The following is a 19,623-nucleotide window of genomic DNA, read 5'->3' as shown; positions in this document are numbered from 1 at the left end:
TGTTTATTCACAAGCATTACGGTATCCTGTTAGCATTCCGACCAGGGGCTGCTCACAGATCTGACTCCGATGATTTCCTGGAGGAACATGTGGAAGCAATAGTGGGGTTGTGCACTCACCCGAGCCGAGGATGCACTAGTGGAGAGCGTGCAAAGGGCTGGGAGCACCACCGGGGACCCTGTGAGTCCAGCCCCGGGCAACTCAGCCTGAGCCCCCTATTCACGCGAGTCGCTTCTCGTTTCTGCCCGTCCCCTTCCAGTGCATCTTCGCTTCAGCGGCTTAGTTCTCCTTCGCTTGGGAAGGAGAAAAACCACCGGATCCTGGCGCTTGACTTTGACTACAAACTTTGCTTTTGTTTAATACTAAAAGAAAAAAAAGGGCGGGTAGACCCAGACTCGAGAGGGAGGAAGGGGGAGAAGCCCCGGGGCCCAGCTCCCGTGCTGGTGCCCTCCGCAGGAGGCAGGCGGGCAGCGGTGCTCCCTGCCGCTCCTTTCCTGGGGCTGCAGTGCCCCCTCTCCTGCGGCCGCCGCATCGCCCCATAGACCCCGCTCGCCTCTTCCCGCACGGAGCCTGCAGCAGACGGGTTGCGAGGGCAGCTCCCCCGGCTACCCCTTATCACCAGCAGATAGCGACTGCCAACAAAGCGGAGATACCCGGTGCTGGCTCCCAGGCCGGGATCAAAGCTCCGTCTGGAGCGTGTTCAAACAGGACGGACTCGGACGTGCGCTGCCCTCGCCTCCGCAGGCACCTCCGGCCCTCGCCGTGCCCACTGGCTTGGTTATTACTGGGTTTTTTTTTTGCGCTGGGCAAAGCAAAGTCAGGGAGGAAGAGAAGAGCTTTCCTGGTCCCGTCAGAACAGCGGGTTTTGGGGGGGCTCGCTCCTGGCGAAGGTTATCTTTCGTTGTCTCTTTCATTCATAAACGTTAGTGATTCGTATCTGCCCCTCTCTCTCAGTGCCTCTGCTCCTGGCTGGCTCACGGCCGTCCATCCAGCTTTGTAGCCCAAGCCCAAACCCAGTGGTGTACAAAGCACACGAGGAAGCCGCAAATTCGTTTCCAGATGAAACTCAATCCATAAACTCACACTGTGACCGTGGACACCGAGTCCAGGCGCCCGACCCACCGTCCTGGAGGGTCTGAGGAGGGAAGGCTCATTCATGAAACTAGGAGCGCTCGGAGTTTTCATGAAAGTTTTTCTGGGTTGTTTTTTTATTATTATTTTTATTTTTTTTCTTTCCCCCTGCAGTGCAGAACTCCTCGCTTCCCCCTTTCCTCCCCCTCGCCCCTGCCATATGGCTAACCTCCCCCCTCCCCTGCAAGCCTGGTGAAATCTGGAGGCAGAGACTGGCCCCCCTGCCTGCGTAAGAGCCTCCCGCCAGCGCGCCCGCCTCCGGCCGCGGGGCTGGGGGCGCCGGGCGAGCCAGGGCCGCTCTTATTCTGAAGGGGCCGGAGGGGGGGCTTCATTTCCTGACAGCTATTTACTTAAAGCAAATGATTAGTTTTGGAAGGATGGACTATAACATTGAATCAATTACGGGACGCGGTTTGTAAGACCATTACAGTCGGATCGGGAGGGAGGGCGAACGGGAAGGAAAGAGCGCGGCTGAGCGGGGAAAGTCTCAAAAGACGTGGACATATTTTGGATATTTTACAATCTGCACGATTGGGGCTGCGGATTATAAAGGAGAAGGTAAGAGGTGAGGGACAGTTTTCCCACCTTTTTCCCCCTACACCTTTTCTCCCACTTATTTTTTATTGTATTTTCCTTTCCTCCTCCCTCCCCCCCCCCTCCCCCCTTTTACTTATTTGTTGTTGGGTTGAGGTGGGTTTTTTTTTCCGTTTTTTTTTTCCTTTTTTTTTTTTTCCGATGCTTGAAGTCGGCTGAGGGGCTCCTTCTGGCAGGGCGCAGGCGGCGGGGGCCGGTGGGCGCCGGCGGCCCCTTCGGAGGAGAGTGGGGAGTCGGCGCTCCGCGGGCCGTCGGGGCGCGGCAGCGAGCAGCGCGGGTAGCGCTAATGACAAACACATTGGGACGGCGGGGGCCACCGCGCCGCATTCCTGCCGTGGGGGCGGGAACGACCCGCCAGGGCTCGCCGAGCAGCGGCAGTTTCCCCCCGGGGGGCGACGCGCACCCACAAAGTAAGGTAGGGTCGCTCCCAGTGGCTCTCCCTCTTGTAGCATCCCTTGCTGCCTTCATCCCTCTGCTCTCCCGTCCCTTCCCCCACCCTTTGTTTTTCACTACCTTCACCTCTTCAGATCCTCTTTCCCATCTCGGTCCCTCTGACCGTGTAGCCTAAATTGTTTCGAAATCCCGGACGGGGGGCTCGCTCACAACCCCCCACAAGGCAACCTGATCTGCATCCCTGCGCGCCCGTCTTTTTTTTACATATCTCAACGGAAGAGAAGATGCTGAATTTAGGTAGGACTGGTACCTGGAACCTTTCCAGCTTATAGCCCCCTCTCGCAACGGGAACTCCAGTACTGCCTCCTGCCCCACAGGACTGCTGGAGCCCACCATCCTCTACCCCAGGGGAGGGTAAATTCTTCGAGGCCACCGTTTGGATTTTTTCAAGCTCGGAGGTTGCAAACTTGCCAGCCTTTGCCAGGCTGGAGTCCCCTGGAAAAGTCCTAGGAGCAAGTAGGAAATGGCTTTTTGGCTGTCCGCGGCATTGCTCAACATTTTTGGACGCGGATTCCGCAGGCCAGGAGCCGTTCCAGAGAACAGGACTTGGACAGCTTTTTCTGGAGCCAGCAGCGACAGATCTAGGGAGGCAGCAGCGGCCCCGGGGAGCAGCCGCCAGCCCCTGGGGCTTGCACACATCCCGGCGGGGAGGCGGCTGCGGGGCAGAGGCGGAGGCGATGCCCTGGCTCCCGCCCGCCCCGAAGACACGTTTCCAGTGCCCTTCGATGGCATTTTCGTTGCGTCTTTTGCAAATGTTCCTGCTCCCTCATGCTGCTCCGGGATCCAAGGCTACCGGCCCGGGGTGGAGAATGCACGGCCCCGGCCCGGGCAGGAACTGACGGACCCATCCACAGAGCTGTGGGCATGTCGCTCTCCCTTGGTCCCACAGCCCCGAGCGGGGACACAACCCCTATTGCCCCGCCGAGACTCCCGCCTCCTTTTCGGATCCTGTTCCCTCGGGGTTTGTGCCTCGCCCGACGGAGGGGACTGGAGAAAAGCCCTCGAGTTGCAGTGCCACCAGAATTAGACAGCCCTGGGGGGAAACATGGCTTCACTCTGTCCCTCTCCGTCTCCCCTACCCCTCTTTCCTTTTTCCAGGCTACCTCCATAGAAAAAAAAAATAATCGCTCTAGCTTGGCAAAGGTTTTCCTATTGTTTCCCAGACAAACAACAAAGTGGCTGGGAGCTGCCATCTCTGCTAGGTTCGCTCAGTGTGCCGAGCAGCCTTTGATCCCCAGCCTCTCTAGCCGTCGGGCTCCGCAGAGGGGGAGTCTCTGCCTCTCCGCTTCACCGCTCCCTGGGGGCTGCAGCTCGGGCTCCCCGCGGGCAGGCAGGGTCTGGCAAGCGCCTGAAGCCTGATGGGAGCTGGAGAGTGTGAATGTAAACCCCCCGCCCCCATCCCCGCCGCAGTCCCGGCTGGCTGTAAGCTGCCCGCTGTCTCCCCGACGGGGCGCACCGGGGGAAGCTGGGCGGCTTGTTATGCCCTCGGCACCTCCCAGGACCGATGCAGAGCCCAGCTGGGGTCCCAGCTAGGCTGCCTTAACTGCGTGTCCCTAGATGGAGCAAGAGACGGGATCAAAGCAAGGAGACAGGCATCAAAGCTTGCACTGTCATCGGCTGATCAAAATACAAAATGTGGAGATCCGACTTTTACCTCTGGGTCTAGAAACTACAGGGAAAGATCTCCCAGCAAGAGTCTTCGGCTTTAGCTTCTAGTTGACAAAGAGCATTTTAGAAAGGCCCTCAGCTAAACAGTTGTTTAGCCAACCTCAAAGCTTGGGGAAAAAAAGTTTGAGGAAAAAGAAGACTGATCAAAGCACTGGGATTTAGGAGTCCATGAGCAAACCAGCTCTCCCAGCCTGCAGGCAATCTCCCACTGTTTAAAATGAAACCCCTTGTTCTGGTATTCCTTTCCAGGCACGAAGGGGCAGGAGGTGTGCCAGTCTAGCTGCCATCGGGCACTGAGGCCATCTTCACTGTTATTTGCTTGTTGATGTGTGGGAAATCTTCTTGTGGCTGTGAAAGTAATATATAGGTATTTGGTTTCAAGAAAGGAGGAAGTAATAAATATTTTAATAAAATACCTCTCCACAGTACTACAAAATCGAAATAGGGTTCGAGTACAATGCATGTAGAAAGAAAAAGTCTTGCATACTTCAGACCTTACTGGTCAATTCCAGCTATAACTGTTGGTCTAAAAATGAGGGTGAAGCGTGTAACCTTACATAATCCTCACCTCACTTGCAGCCATAGATCATCATGGCCACAACGGCACCACTTCTGCATGCAAACTTTGAAAATTCTAGTAGAAAATGTTTGCTTCACTGGTTCTAAAGGCTAGGGAATTACTTCTGAGAGGTTATTTTTCCTGGTGGTGTCAGGAATTGCAGATAATTTAAAAAATGCAAGCAAGCAAGCAAACAATCCTTTCTCTCCCTCTTGCCTTGCTCTCCTGCTTGACTCATCTCTTTTAAGCCAATAAAAATTTGCATGGTCACCCAAGGGAAAAGGTAGCAACAGCTAGGCTTTCTAGCTCTTGCAGTCAACAAAGATGGACTGATTTTTCCATGCAATGCTTCTGAGCACTTGAGTTGGGATCAGAGGTGTTATTTGATTTTATTCTGAAAAGCTAAATGAAATGTCTTCCTTGGAATTGCCAGTCCTTTTGTCTGTTTCCAGAGGCAGTTTGGAAAATCCTCTTTGGATTGAGTGGGGAGATCAGGCTTTGCAATTTTCCCACCAAGTTTAGCTTGTAGACTGGTGAAGTCAGTTCTTGAGGGCTGGGATGAAGAATCAGGGGTGACTTGAAGGCTCATCTAATAGCTGCTATCACCATAGGCGAGCACTTCGGGCTCTGCTGGAGCCCAGCACTAGGCTGGTCTTGATGTGTAGCTATTCCTGCATTCAGGCTATGCTGGATGCAAATACTTGCAAAGGGCTGTGGAACAAGCTGCATTTTGGGAGAACATTTATGCAGGTCTATTTAATGGAAGAATTTTTCTTTTGTTGTTTGTGCGTTTCACCAGTGAACCCTTCAGACCCGCCTGTTAGCACTGCAGGGCAGCTCTTCTCTTGCAGAGAACTGAGTTTGCAATTTGAGAATTGAGAACCAAGAAATGTTTCAGGAGGTCCTGTCTGAGCATTTGCGTTCAGCTAGTGACATATACCACAAGGAGGAAATCTTCCCTTCTTTTCTTGGGCTGGCCTTTGCTCTTCCTGGAAAAAGTCAGTATTCCCAGAAGCACAGACCGCCACTCTGACAAAATCACCACTGAAGCTATCCAGCCCTCTCATAACAGGCATAATCACATCATTACGTGCCAAGATTTGCAATTCAACTATTGTCATATCCCTTATGTAAATACATAGCAATAGGGACCATTTTGGTTTTATTACTTGTTTTTAAACTGGTGAACTCGCATTAAATTAAAATATAAGAAATTTTAATTTAAAGTTGATCCAGGAGACTCAGTTTAAAAGTCCATCTGCTTGGAGACAAGGGCTTCTTTCTGCGCCGCAAGGAAGATGGCTCATTACTGTGGATCAACATTGCCATCCAGTGGCCAAGAGGATGAACTGTAGTGACTGGGAGACTGGCGGGAGATGAGTCTGTTAGTCTCCAGTCCCCGGGTAGATGGGCTAGTTTTCTGTCTTGAAAGAGGTCTTTGTTTGATTTTCAGTAGGGTGAAAAATACATACCACTGCCTCTGCTTGGTCCACCACGGTGCTTTCTGTTTAGTTTATGTAGAGCAATCATTTAGTAATAGCAACAGTTTCTAAACACCTATTTCTGTCAGCTTTTTGATTGTTGATTTTACTTTGTCTTTTACGGTGCAGTCAATTAAAACCTTCTTGGTAGGAAGCCAGTGCTTGGTAGTGAGTGTTTAGAAGATTGACCCCTTGCTGATAACCATTCTTCAGATGTTATTTTCCTGATTTTTCTTATCACTAAAGTACACAGGAGAGATACCAATGTTTCAGTCAGAACCTTTCAAACCCCAGTGGTTAAAGTAGATGCGATGACTGTTTTACCCTGGGAAATCAGCCTCCCCTGCAGAGAGTTTGGCAACCTCCTCATGGCATCATCTAGCTTTCACTATACACGCCCAGGTTTCTATTTTAGCTTGCGATGTTCAAGGTATGCAAGGAATTAAGGTTGGCTCAAATTTACATTGTACGTGTGCTGTCAATATTGGGCTTCAGCTTGCATAAATCTGCTGGCTTCAGTGAGGTTGCACAGATTTATGGTTTGCTTGCCCAGTGTTAGGAACTGAACCTGATATACTTATTCAGGGCTGAGGTCTGGGTGATTTAGGACAAAGAGGGCTGCTTTGCCCCAAAGAAGGTAAAAAAAAGCAAATTAAGTGCATACAAAAAATTAGGTGATGGTAAATAAAATAAACAAAACCCATGGTGAGCATAGCTGCTTTGTGGTGTGGGAATGAGAAGTGTAAAATTGTACCTGCCCTAAATATTGACTCCAGTACTGATGCACAAAGATATGCTCTGGATGGGACTCCAACATGCATAAGTCAGATGCAGGATGTGATTAAATCCAGTTCAAATAGATGTTGAGTACAGATGATGGTGAATCCTTAGTACATTATTCTGTCTTTCACAGTGTTGCTCTGCTCTGGATCTTGATGAGATTAACAGGTCATTGAGGACAGATCAAAGCAATGGGTTGAGAAAGAACAGCCAGCTGGGAAGTGCAAATTTCTGTTTTTAAACTGCAATGGGAGATCGAGGCACTCAGCTATTACTGACTTCTATGGCAGCCCAACCAAGACAGCAAATTCGAAGTAGCACTTTGAAAATGCCATCACCTGTATTTATGTCAACATAGTCACAGGGCTTCTGTCCTCACACACACACAGCTCTGCCACAATGCAAGCCCACTTCAGCAGAGCTTCTGGAGGCTGGTGTGCAGGAGCTAAGCTAGCTTTGTGTTTTCTCCTTCTGTGCTGCATCACTTATGTTCAGTAGTCCGAAAAACAACAAAAAAGGAGGGAGATATGCCTTTTCAGAGAGAAAAGGCAGAAAGAAACTTGGCAGGCAGTGGGGTAACATTGTCTTGTGGATCTTGGGAGGTTAGGAATCAGATCAGTAAAACAGATAATGGTAAGGCTTTCAAGATTTACAGTGGGTTACTTTATCAGAAAAACAATACAGGATATAAATGCGATAAAGATGAGTCAGGGGGCTGAGACTGAGGGACTTCTTTGATGTCCAAGAGTTTGTTATCAATGGAAGACAAATAAATAAACACACAACAATTTTTGCTCATTGAAGAATCAGGCAAAATACCTTGTCTCTGCTGGAATGTTGTCTGTCAAATTTCCAAAGTTGTTTGTACATGTTTTTGGGGGTTGCAAGTCTTCCAATTCTTCTTCTGAGAGCTTCATGTTTGATTTGCGTATCAAATACTTTTTGCTTTGCAAAAGCCCACAGTCTGCTCCATGGGCCGTGGGAGGAAAGAGGGACTGGTTCGGAAAAAGCCCTTGGCAGGTTGTAAGCATTTAACTTTCACATGGCACTGACATAGTTGTAATAACTGGATGTACCTAGGTGCTTTCCTATCTGAGTATCACAAGCTGAATACCAGAGGATGAATAGAAACTCTCCAGACTCTTTGAAAAATAGTCCCTCTCTTGGCACATCATCCTTCATTTTACTTCTTGGTCTGTGTTTCAGATTAAAGGCTCTTCTGTGCAGACGTTTGAAAAATCTGTATTGGCTTTGGGCCAAATCTAGTTGCTGTTAAAGTCACCGATATAATGTTTATTGATTTAAATGGGAGCAGGGGATTGTAGGAGCTCCTCCTTCGGAAATCATCTAGCAGGCTGCAGGGGGGGGTTTAGTAGAAATGTCATTAGATGGCACAGATACTACACAGATGCTTATTGCCACTGCTGTCTCTTCAAGACTGATGCCTTAGGATTATGTGTTTGAGAGCTAAAATTGTCTCTTGTGATATATGACTCTCCACACTGTTGGGGAGAAGATACGCTTTGCAAATGGCAGTGCTGGCCTACAGTCAGTCATGGATTTATTCCACTAGAAAATTTCAGCATATGTTTTAAATAGCATGTCTTTCGATCAAGGGAATTCTTGCTAAATAAGCAATAAACACTATTGTATTGCATTGTGCTCAGTAAGCTATATATACACACGTATGTACAATGGCAAAACAAAAATATCCCTTTGGATTGTACCATTTGTAATACAAGCAGCTTTAAAATATGAGTTTTTTCCCATAAAAACTGTTTGCAGCTAAAAGGCCAGAACTTATTGCACAAAGCCATTGCATCCTCACTGATGCCTGTGAGGGTACTTCCCATGTGCAGGGCTGTTTCTGTGGGCTCAGTCCTGGAGGCTGCAGAGGGCATCAGAGCTGCTTGTAAGGCTGTTGGAGAGAGGGATGCACCAGGACTTGGCTTCTTACACTGCAGGAGGAGAGAAGGGGTCGTGGAGTCTCAGCTGCATTCCCCTGGCCATTCATATGTCTTTGGCCCCATGTGTCTTGTGGGAGGTGGTTGCATGCAACTCAGCAGGCTGCAGGTGTGAGCCGAGGTCCCTGGCACACATCTCTCCATGGCATCACGCAGAGTGCTGAGAAGCTGCACTGGAAGACTGTAGGAGAGGGGTCCTGCAAACTCTCATTCCTGTTGGCAGTACATTAATTGGCTCTCTCTTGCCTTCTCCTTTCTGTTTCAGTTTTTGGGAACTATGGGTACTTCCCCACGGATGTTCCTGATCCTGGGATGTTTTCTCACAGGTAATGTTCCTCAGTCCTCTAAGCCTCTCCACCCACTCTCCCTCCTAAATCCTTATGTAACCTTGCCTTCCGTGTAATCAGGATAAAACAAATGCCAAACAGATGACAACAGGCTCAATTTTTCTACCCTTCCCTTTGGTAGGCTAAGAAGATGGTACTTTTTCTAGCCTATGCCGGGCACTTTATCACCCCTACAGCTGCTCAAGCTGGTTTGTCTGCCTGCACAGGGAAAGTGAGCCTGCCTACCTCCAGCTGTGTCAGCCCTGCCCCACTGGGGTTTCTCCAGCAGTGCAGGGCAGGCAAGGCTGCCTGTGTGGGCTCCCGCACCCTCCCACGCCGCACCGCCTCACCGCGCTCGCCGGGGCTGCCTGCCCGGCCTCCCAACATCTGCCGAGGGAATGGTGCCGGGAGGGGAGGGCAGGGTTTGCCACAGGGTGCCAAATATAGAAAGGGTCTGTAGACCAAGATAACATGCAGGAATGAGAAACTGGTTTCAAAGACAGTCTGTGAAAGACAGGCCCACTTTCATGCCGTGGGCCTATGTGCCTGTTTATCATGGACTACTCTATCTGTTTTGTACAAGCCATTTGATAGGTTGAAACAGCAAATCTGTTTTCCTGGTGAATTCCCCATTTTTTTTAGGGTGTGGATCTTCTAATTTCCTGGGAGTTGGACTTACACCAGCCCACCTACAAATTACCTAAGGCTTGCAAATCTGAGCCTCTAACTGCAGATTGCATCTGAAAACCAGTGCCATCTACAGCATCTAGTTCAGTGAATTACAGTTCTATTTGGCTATAAAGCTTCTGTACATTTTGGCTAGAGGTAGACCTTACACACAAATTTTGGATGTAAGACCCTCCTCTGGCCATTTACAGAAATAGAAGCCAGATGTAAGAGGCAGGTGTTGTTCCTGAGGAGTTTCTAACTTTCAGTTGTGTACTTACTTGAAGGCTTACAGAACTGCTGGTTTCCTGACCAGTGCTGTAAACTGCTGTAAGAGCCCCCTGATGCAGCAGCCAGGGTGTGGGATTCACTGATCTGCAGTGGGGCTGGGAAACTGCGATGTGGATCGAGAGCCATCTCTAACTTCACCTCTGTCTTCCACCTCTTGATCTGACAAACAGACATGAGCAAGCAAACACTTTGCATTTCAAAGGGAAGCCATTTGCCATCTATCGGGCAAAGCTTTGGCTTTTAACAAGGACAGATTTCCTGGGACATCAGCATGTCTGAAACGGTCAGAAAACCAGCTGCTATGGATGCACTCTGCTTTCTTTCTCATCCCCACACTGAAGCTGTTCTGTGTCTTCATATGCTATTCATTTATGTCTTTTTGCAGGACCATTCCTAACACTTTGCCAGCTTCCTTTGCCGGCTATTGTTCCCAATAGGAATGAAATGGTGGTACAGCTGAATTCCAATTTCACACTCAAATGCTCTGGAGACAGTGAAGTGAGCTGGCAGTACCCAGTGATGGAGGGAAGTCACAGGATTGACATTAGACACGAAGAAAACAACAGTGGCCTCTTCGTGACGGTGCTTGAAGTAGGAAATGCCTCAGCCGCTCACACAGGCTTGTATGTTTGCTATTATAACCACACTCAAGTGGAGGATGGGGAAGTGGAAGGGAAAGACATCTATATCTATGTGCCTGGTAAGTGGAGGCTGCCACAGCTGTACCTGGAGGTTTGGAGGGGAGGGCTGAGCTGTGGATGTTCAGAAGAGGTGTATTGCTGATGGCAGTTTGCTGTCAGAAGAAAATAAATGACCCCAGGGACATTTTCTAACTTGTAAAAGACCACTTGCGAGTTTATGGATATGTTTCTCATTCTTTCTGTTTTCACTTTTTTGGTGAGAATTTTAATTCTCAAGAAGAGGGATGAATTCCCAACTTCAGGGCTGAGGTCTTCTGATCACTAGGGACTGGGTAGTAGACCTTGGTGGCCAGGTCAGCTCAGCTGTGGGAGCATGTTCAGCCTACAGGTTTGCCTGGCTCTGAGGTGGGAGTTTAAGTCAATGCCAGTCCTTTCAGGACTGACCTGGGTGGAGGTTTTGGGACATTTGCTGACCCAGTGCCTTGTCTGACACTAAAGCAGTTGCCAGCTGAGGAAGGCTATATCTTATTCTTAATCTGAATTAGGCTTCAACTGAGAACTGGAGAAAACTCATCAGGGCCTTGGAAGTGTAAAGTGATGGAGACGTCTTGGGGGTTGCTGTCACAGGGGAGGGTGAAAGGAGAAGTGTTGTTGCTGGCCAGTCTGACGCAAGATCGGCAACATTGTGCTACCATGCAGTGCCCTGTAATTTTTGAAGCAAACACAGCTCTCCCAGGCCCTGCCCCACCTTTCCCTCTAGTAGTGGAAAACCTGTTGGACCCAGAAGAAATGGCATCCCTTCTTTTCAGAAATACCTACCTCTGGCTTTGCCCTCCCAACCCCTTTTTCCAAATGGAAAAAGTTTTTAAAGGCTTTCCACACTATCCATGCCATGAAAATCTTTAATGTCATAGCTGAGATAGACACTAGGGGCTGGCCCACCACTGGCTGCCTTGTCTGGAAGTTTCCTCGGCATTGGCAGGGGTCCAGGGCATGAGTGGCACAACTGCAGGGCCAGGAAAAATCAAGCCAGTAGATTAGCAGTAAATATTTTGAACAGGAAATGAAAAAGAGAAGTGTTTGCAAATCATCTCAAAAAGCTGCAGTATGTTGTAGAGGAGGTGCTCTTTGCAACTTCAAGGAAGACTGTGGAAGGGGCAAAACTCAGGCAGGACCAAAGGGACTTGTTTTAAAGACAATTTTGCAGTGATATTAAGTTTTTACCATTCATGATATGTAATCTGAGGACAACAATTCTTCTGAGCCTTTTTCTCCATTCCCCGCAATAAATGTAAAGCATTTGCATTCATCCTCAAAACAAGAAGATGTTCCAGCAAAAGCTGTGGGCTTTGGCCCATGTATCTTGATTTCCAAACTACTTGGACAAAATCATCAGAAAATGTTGTTGCTGTCAGGCAGTCTTGTAACATACTTTGTGAAGGAATATAAAGGCAACAGAAGGAAGAGTTCTTCAAGAGGACTTTTTTGTTTGGTTTTTGAATGCCTCTAGACATCATCCTACCAGATTTGCCAGGCAGAGACACCCTGTAATTTTTTCCACTCGCTAACAATCAAGATTTCATAAGTGCAGAAACATATTCTTTTCTCCAAATTACAGAGAATGTTTTTGTTTCCGCTATAAAATTTGTCTTTACATTTTTTTCCCCTGCAATGAATTAGGAGGGCAATGGGTGGCAGCAACCCACCTTGGCCAAGGAGAATTACATTGGGACTTCACACAATATCCCATTTTCACTAACAGTGCACAGGAAACCAAACTAGGTGAACCCAGTTTCTGTTTTAAATTACAGTGGGAAAATGAATGCATGAAGTTGGCAGTGTCTTTGGGATGGAGCGCTGTGTTTGGAATATTGCTACAAAGGGCCTGCCAGTGCAGCAGAAAGTCTATTGTTGGAGGGATTTGGATTGCTATTTATTAAATTGTATTATAAAGCTTAGCACAGAAGCTTCAGGCTAGCAGGGATTATTTGTTTATTCCGAAAGGCCAAATGGAGATAATTTGAGGGCTGTGCTTTTTAAGTTGGATATGTCATGCAGTTATGTTTTTAAGTCAGACTTTGGATTGGCTGGGTAGGGAAGCTGGCATGTATTTTGTTGATCTTAAAAGAAATAAAACTACCAGGTGTTTGTTTGCTTTTTTCTGGTTGAATACCATGTTTTGAAAACCACATGCTGTGACCATAATTAGCTATGTCTTGCAACTGTAATGTTGGACATGTTAGAAATGCTTGAAGTACCTTGAATTATTTTTTATTAAATGTGGCTGTAATCGCTTCTCTACATTTTGACATTGAAAGCATTTGGATTTTATATTTCTTTTTCTTTTTCTCCTTGCATATATATTGGTTAGGAGAGAGTCGCTGTTACCAAAGGGGAAAAAATCTAACTGAAGGAGATGAGTGATTTTTGCCAATAAAAGGCATAATTTTTAATTATTTTTTTTTTTGTGTGCAGTGAATATTGCACCGAAGTGCAAAAAAGTAGGATGTTTAAGTCTGAATGCTTCTCTGAGACCCTTGCTGTACATATATCTTGATAGAGTTGTCTATCTCTAATAAAGTGAATTCATCTTTACATTAGTCTTCAGCAATGGCACAAATGCTTTCACACCCAGTAGTGCTTTTCTTTCTTTTTTGTCACTAAATATCCTTTTGTCCTCACTGTAGGAGTATCTCAGAATAAGGTCTAAATGGAATAATAACATTTAGTCTGTTTTATTTTGTTTTGTTTTGTTTCCTTGGGGTCCTTTTAACTTCTTACTCTTTCCTCTTTTGTGCTTGGGTCAAATAACAATACAATTAGCATGCCTTACCTGCAGTCTCTGAAAAATTCAAGTAATGAACTGTACTAGTTCCAGTTACAATCTATAAGTGGTCATTGTTATAAAATTCTTGTACATGGGCTTACTACAAGCAAGACAGTGTAAAATTGCCTCTTGTTTTTTACAGATCCAGACATGCCTTTTGTTCCTTCTATACCAGAAGACCAGTTCATTCTAGTAGAAGAAGGTGATCCCACTGTTATCCCTTGTCGGACAAGTGACCCAAGTGCTCAAGTGACTTTGATTAATAGTTTAGACAAGACTGTCCATGCTTTCTATGACAGTAAACAAGGCTTCATAGGGAATTTCCCTGCAGGCTCATATACATGCAAAACAATGGTTGAACGTGTGGAGTTCAAGTCCGATGAGTTCTTCATTTATATTTTAAGAGGTATTTATTTTTGTTCACTAAACAAACAAACAAAAAAAGTAATAATATTCAGCCCAGTTCTTTCTTCATGATGTAAGAACTGTATTAGCACTAGCATCACAGGAATATATCCGATACTTAGAATCATAGAATCATCAAGGTTGGAAAAGACCTTCAAGATCATCAAGTCCAAACATCCACCCTACAACCCCCCACCACTAAACCATACTTCCCAATTATGAGCTACTTGCTTCTCTGGCAGTATTGCTAGTTCTTTAGTTGGTAGTTTATTTAGTGGCTGCGTATAATTTTGATGAGAATGAAGTGTCCTTAACTTCACCTCTTCTCCTGAATTGTTGCAAGAATAGTCTTCTGTAATCCATGTATTTTAACTCTGCTTGCTGAAATATAATTTAAAAGACTCGTGTTTCCCAGTGGCTTTAAATTGTAGGACATTGGGTTGTCTGAAAACCAGCATGACTCAAATATTTTTACAATGCTTTCACTGGCCAGCAAAGGATTCTGAAAGACAGCCACTGATTAGTAAAATGGAAAATTTTGCTTTTCTACCAAGTGCCTTTTCAAAGGGGCAGTTGAGAGAGCAACTTCTAGTTTTAAGCATATATAATTCTTTGTGGGATTGAACTCCATGCCTGTACTTCTCATGCTTTAAATACACATTATTTATATCAGTATAAACCAGCAGTATTTCCTCTTAATTTCCCAGTGATTCCTCAGTAGAGGAAGTAAAATGGAAATTTCCCCCTGAAATCACAACATGTGAAAATTGTATACTTTTAAAAACTAAATCTGTTCTCTTTCTCTTCTCTTAGCTACTTCACAGCTGCCAGTTGAAATTGAAGCTCTTAAAACTGTCTACAAAGCAGGCGAGACCATCGTAGTAACTTGTGTGGTCTTTGACAATGAGGTGGTTAATTTACAGTGGAATTATCCTGGGAAAGTGGTAATTATCTCTTTTTTCTTTTTAATTTGTTTTTGGTTTGAATGTTTATAGTTACTTGTTGGGAGTGGAGGTGGGGTTGTAAAATATTTTGGACAACTGAGATGAGGAAACAAAGTAGTTTATTTTACTTTTAGGTTACCACAAAAGAAAGTCAGTCCCAATAGTTAAGAATTTGCTGTTAGTAAGTATGCGAAGCATGAGAGGAAGGTGAGGTGTGACTAGGAGTCCATCCTTGGGGGGAGGAATGCTGTCTCTCAGGTCTTGTGCGGGTTCAGAAAAATTAATGTTATGGAAATAGGAAGATCTAGGAATGTGTCAGAGATCTGCATGGAGCAGAACCTCTGAAATGGCTCTCTTAAACCCTGGATTCTTGGGCGTAAGAGAGGACAATGAAGAATCATGTTCATAGACTTCATTCCTCTGAAGGGATGGAGTACTTGAAGTGACTACTTAATTATGACCTCAAATCCCACCTTTTATTTAAGTAAGTTAAGACTCCAAGAGGAAAAAAAAGTATTTGAGAAGGTTTTGTTTTGGTTTTTTTCCATGTTGCACATTATGAACTTTGCTATATGCCATTTTTCAAAACTGTCTCCAGCCTATGTTTTGTTCCAACATCTCATGATAACATGGTAGACCATGCTTGCCATCCTTCCACTGGCAGCAGTCTTCTCCTTGCCAGTAAGTTATTCTTGTTTTAAAAGCAGGCAGAACATAGCATCTAGCAACTGGTTACTTTATGTTCTGGCAAAAAATAAAAATTCAACCTACTTTATGGGAACTAAACAAAAAGAAGTCAAAATAAAGCCCCAAAAATTTAATGTCTGAGGAGAAGGTAGCACATAAGAAGTAAACACTCTTTTGAGCTGCTCACCCAAATTTTGAATAGTGTTTTGTTTTGAGTGAACAAAATATGAACTCTTAAAATCCTCAATCTTCCATGCCTGCCACCGAAAAGGTCCATGTTTATGGACACACCTTTTGTGCCTGTGTCTGAAAATACATCTCTGACTGAGTGAACAAGTCTTCTGCCATATAGGATTTAGATGTTTGCTCTCACTCTAGTGGTATCATAAATCCTCAATAGTGTGCTTTCAACTCAGTTACTTCAGTAAAGTTTTTTTTCCTTCCCCAAACTACAGAAAGAAAAAGGTCTGATAAAACTTGATGATATCAAAGTCCCATCGCAGAAGCTGGTTTACACCTTGACCATTCCTGAGGCATCAGTGAAAGACACAGGGGATTATGAGTGTACTGCTCGGCATGCAACCAAGGAGGTTAAGGAAAATAAGAAAGTAGTCATTACAGTTCATGGTATAGTCTGATTTTAGTGTTCAAAAATTATTAATGTGTTGGAAAACACTGTTCTTGAAAAATGCTGCACAGCGTTGTTTATGCAAGACTTTTTCATTTACAGACAAAGGTTTTGTTCACCTGGAGCCTCAGTTTAGCCCTCTGGAAGCTGTCAACCTACACGAAGTCAAAAACTTTGTTGTTGATGTGCAGGCATACCCAGCACCAAAAATGTACTGGTTGAAGGATAACGTGACTCTGATTGAAAATCTTACTGAGATTGTTACTAGTTCCAACAAAGTCCAGGAAACAAGGTACAAATATTCTTCTCTTACTTTGCCACATTGACCTGAGTTTGGGCACTGCTCCTGCTCTCTTTTTCCACTGCAGTTTGTTGCTTTTTCCTCAGTGGTATTTATATTATTATTTTTTTTTTCTGTTCTAAAGGGTGATGCCTAATCTCCCTCTTTTTATTCCCTTGGTAACAACAACCTCTCAAACCATAGGAATTTTAGTTTCTGAGCAGTAAGCCTCTTCAGTTGTGCCAACATGTCTCCATGCCAATAATTTCTAGCTATTTCCAATAGTATCATGGGCTTTGTCTGACCCCTGCAGAATATAACTATATCCACTTGTTCATCATTGTGTTTTGGTAGTTATTTACTATTTGAGTAACAATTCCAGTGAAAAGGCATGCTAGAAGTTCCAAATGTAACTACAATATAATATCTACATACACAGATTACATGTTGCACCAAAGTTTGTGGTGGTTTTTTTGGTGTTTTGTTTTGTTTTGTTTGTGTTGTTTTTTTCTTCTTGTTTTGTTTTTTTTTTTCATTTTTTTTATGCCTGCCCTAAAAGTACAAGACAAAAACTCTTATTTCACTAGGTTTCAGAGTATATTAAAACTGATCCGGGCCAAGGAAGAAGACAGTGGGTACTACACTTTGGTTGCTGAAAATGAAGATGAGATTAAAAGATACACTTTCTCCTTGCTAATACAAGGTAAGGAGCTCCGAAGACTTGCACGTCAGAACTGATGGCATATAGCAAAGACCTGATTCACTTATGCATCGGGTTCCCTGGAGTACTGAAATAAGAAAGGGGTGTACCGAGGAGTGCGTGCGTGCCGAGTCCTTGGAGCTCTCGTGCCCTGATCCTGGCTTTCACTCCAACTCTGGCCTTGAGCCAAAAAGAATCTTCATCCTCCAGCCTAAATTATTCCAGCTGACAGCAGGGATGACAGCTCATTTAGAATGACTTGAGGACGTGGCATAACTGCAGCCCTTCCTTTTCGTGGCTCCAACTTAAGATCCACTCTGTCCTGCAGGAGACAAGAACCTCCTGGCCAAGTCCTGGTCTCTAGCTGTCAGCCAAACAATACCTGTCCTGGTTAATTTGAAATTTTAGGCTGTTTTTATAGACCCTGATGAATATTTTAACAAACTTCTGTGTCCTTCTCAGTTCCAGCTCTGATCTTAGACCTTGTGGATGATCACCACGGCTCTGCAGGTGGGCAGACAGTGAGATGCTTGGCAGAGGGGACCCCACTTCCTGATGTGGAATGGCTGGTTTGCAAGGACATTAAAAAGTAAGAAGAGTTGGTGCTTGCTTATCTAAAATGTAACTACTTATGTCCTTGATTAGATTAACATTATTAGCTACCATACCATGCTTTCTTCATCAAAGTCCAGTAAGCTATAGATATTTTTTTTCTTTTTAGAAGCATGTTGCTTATATTTCAACATTGATTCAGGACATTTCTCTCATAAATCTTTATGCTCGATAGGTGAACTCAGCAGATTTCACAGTCCCAGTTTGAGTAGGGATCTTGAGAAGTAGCTGTCCCTCCATTCAGGGAGTTCTTATAATTTCACTGCCTTCTTAACACTCTTGTGTTCTTCTAAATTTTCACTTTTAACTATTTCCCCCCAAAATAATTTTCACCTTCAAAGTACTTTAGGCATGTGGAGTAATTACTCCAATTTTTGCTAGTTTTAGACTAGCTCCTTCTGCGGCCACTGGGATGCAGGACTTTCCCATGAATGTTATCCACCAGGGAGAGGGACACCAAGCATGGGAAGAGGTTAGGAGCCTTGAGCACCTTCCAACTTTGTTCTACTCTCATTGTGTTAAAATCTCTGCTGCCCCATGTTGTCCTCCTGGCCCTACCCCAGAGAGCCTTGTACAGCACAGAGGATTTCCTCCAGTAGAAATAAGTGATCCAGCCAGCACTAGGACTCTACAGGATACATAGTGACACCAAGGTCTATCTATTCCAGACCTGCTGGGCTGCATTGTCAAGCCTTCAAAGCTGCAACAGTAATAAGAATCAGAAGGTAATTATTCTGAGGGAAGAAAGGTGCAGGCATTTCACAGAGGTGGTCTTAAGCATTTCTGGTCTTTAACATTATAATTGTTGGAATAAAGTTGTAGGGAAAGGTGGTTCCTGTTCTGTTAACTCTTTACCCATACTTATGCCCAGCACCTATTTCCCCTGTTCTTCGCTGCAGATGCAGCAATGACACCTCATGGACTCTTCTGACTAACAACATCTCTGATATACACATGGAAGCCCACCTGGATGAGAAAAACCAGGTGGAAAGCCAGGTGACCTTCCAGAAGGTAGAGGAAACCCTGGCTGTACGATGCATGGCAAGGAACGACCTTGGTGCTGTTACTCGGGAACTGAAGCTTGTGGCTCCCAGTGAGTTTGCTTTGTCTTTCTGTGAGAGTATGACAGTTTAGCCCCTCTCTAACACACTCCAGTTTAGTCTAGAAGAATGTTTAATATAAGAAAATGTGAATTGCTGCAGATAAAAAAAAAATTAAATGGATTTTTTTTCCACCCTGAGACATGTGAGGATGAGGCATTCAGCAGGTCTTTATGATGCATCTGGATGCTTTTCTAGACAGTCTCTGCATTTAGTTTTGAAACAGGAAGGCAGAGCAATTCTGGGCTTGGAAGGACTTTTCAGTCACCAGCCCCAGGGACTGCTCCTGCTACGTCTGCTAGATGCACTGCAGTGGTAGGGGAGGTGGATGTCGTATGTGTATGTCACGTTTCTTGTGGCTCAGGAGTAAAATACAGTCTTTTTTTACTCCACAGCTTTGCGATCAGAACTTACTGTGGCTGCTGCAGTCTTAGTGCTGTTAGTGATTGTGATAATTTCACTGATTGTTCTGGTCATCATATGGAAACAGGTAATGCAGAAAAGCATTTCAGTTTGGACGGTGAGACCCACTGGGTTTTGATCTGCTCTGAAGTAATGCATGAGACTAATGGCTGGTTTTGCATTCAATGTGCCTTGCAGAAGCCAAGGTACGAGATCAGATGGAGAGTCATTGAATCTATCAGCCCTGATGGCCATGAATACATTTATGTGGACCCAATGCAACTGCCTTATGATTCCAGATGGGAGTTTCCTCGAGACGGGTTAGTGCTTGGTAAGTTTCCTCCAAGGGAGTAATCCCATCCTTCTCTGGGAAGAAGGACAATTAAGGAGAATTGTGAGGTCTCTGCTACCAGGACTTGTGAAGTGACTTATGGCCATCAAGTCCAAAGCCTCTCTGTACCTTTCTGTTCTCCTCAATTCTCCA

At 45.3% G+C, this 19,623-nt stretch overlaps 1 protein-coding gene across 3 annotated transcripts in view; it reads left to right on the top strand.

Moving 5' to 3' along the window:
* The first annotated feature begins 1,521 nt into the window (after positions 1–1,521).
* Positions 1,522–19,623, top strand: part of PDGFRA (platelet derived growth factor receptor alpha) — a 34,543-nt gene continuing 16,441 nt past the window's right edge. The window contains exons 1-12 of one of the 3 annotated variants that reach the window (XM_051619678.1): positions 1,522–1,689; positions 8,896–8,956; positions 10,299–10,613; positions 13,524–13,787; positions 14,600–14,730; positions 15,873–16,044; positions 16,148–16,337; positions 16,913–17,028; positions 17,488–17,614; positions 18,537–18,730; positions 19,133–19,227; positions 19,338–19,470. In XM_051619678.1, coding sequence (XP_051475638.1) covers positions 8,908–8,956; positions 10,299–10,613; positions 13,524–13,787; positions 14,600–14,730; positions 15,873–16,044; positions 16,148–16,337; positions 16,913–17,028; positions 17,488–17,614; positions 18,537–18,730; positions 19,133–19,227; positions 19,338–19,470 — 1,786 coding nt within the window. In that variant the 5' untranslated portion in view covers positions 1,522–1,689; positions 8,896–8,907. Of the gene's footprint in view, positions 1,697–2,029; positions 2,141–8,895; positions 8,957–10,298; positions 10,614–13,523; positions 13,788–14,599; positions 14,731–15,872; positions 16,045–16,147; positions 16,338–16,912; positions 17,029–17,487; positions 17,615–18,536; positions 18,731–19,132; positions 19,228–19,337; positions 19,471–19,623 lie in introns of those variants that run through there. The other 2 variants (XM_051619679.1, XM_051619680.1) reach the window with 2 other exon arrangements.

This window comes from Apus apus, chromosome 4, assembly GCF_020740795.1.
Source record: "Apus apus isolate bApuApu2 chromosome 4, bApuApu2.pri.cur, whole genome shotgun sequence".
NCBI lineage: Eukaryota > Metazoa > Chordata > Aves > Apodiformes > Apodidae > Apus > Apus apus.
Note: the sequence above shows the minus strand (reverse complement) of the source record. Positions and strands in the feature narration are given on the sequence as shown.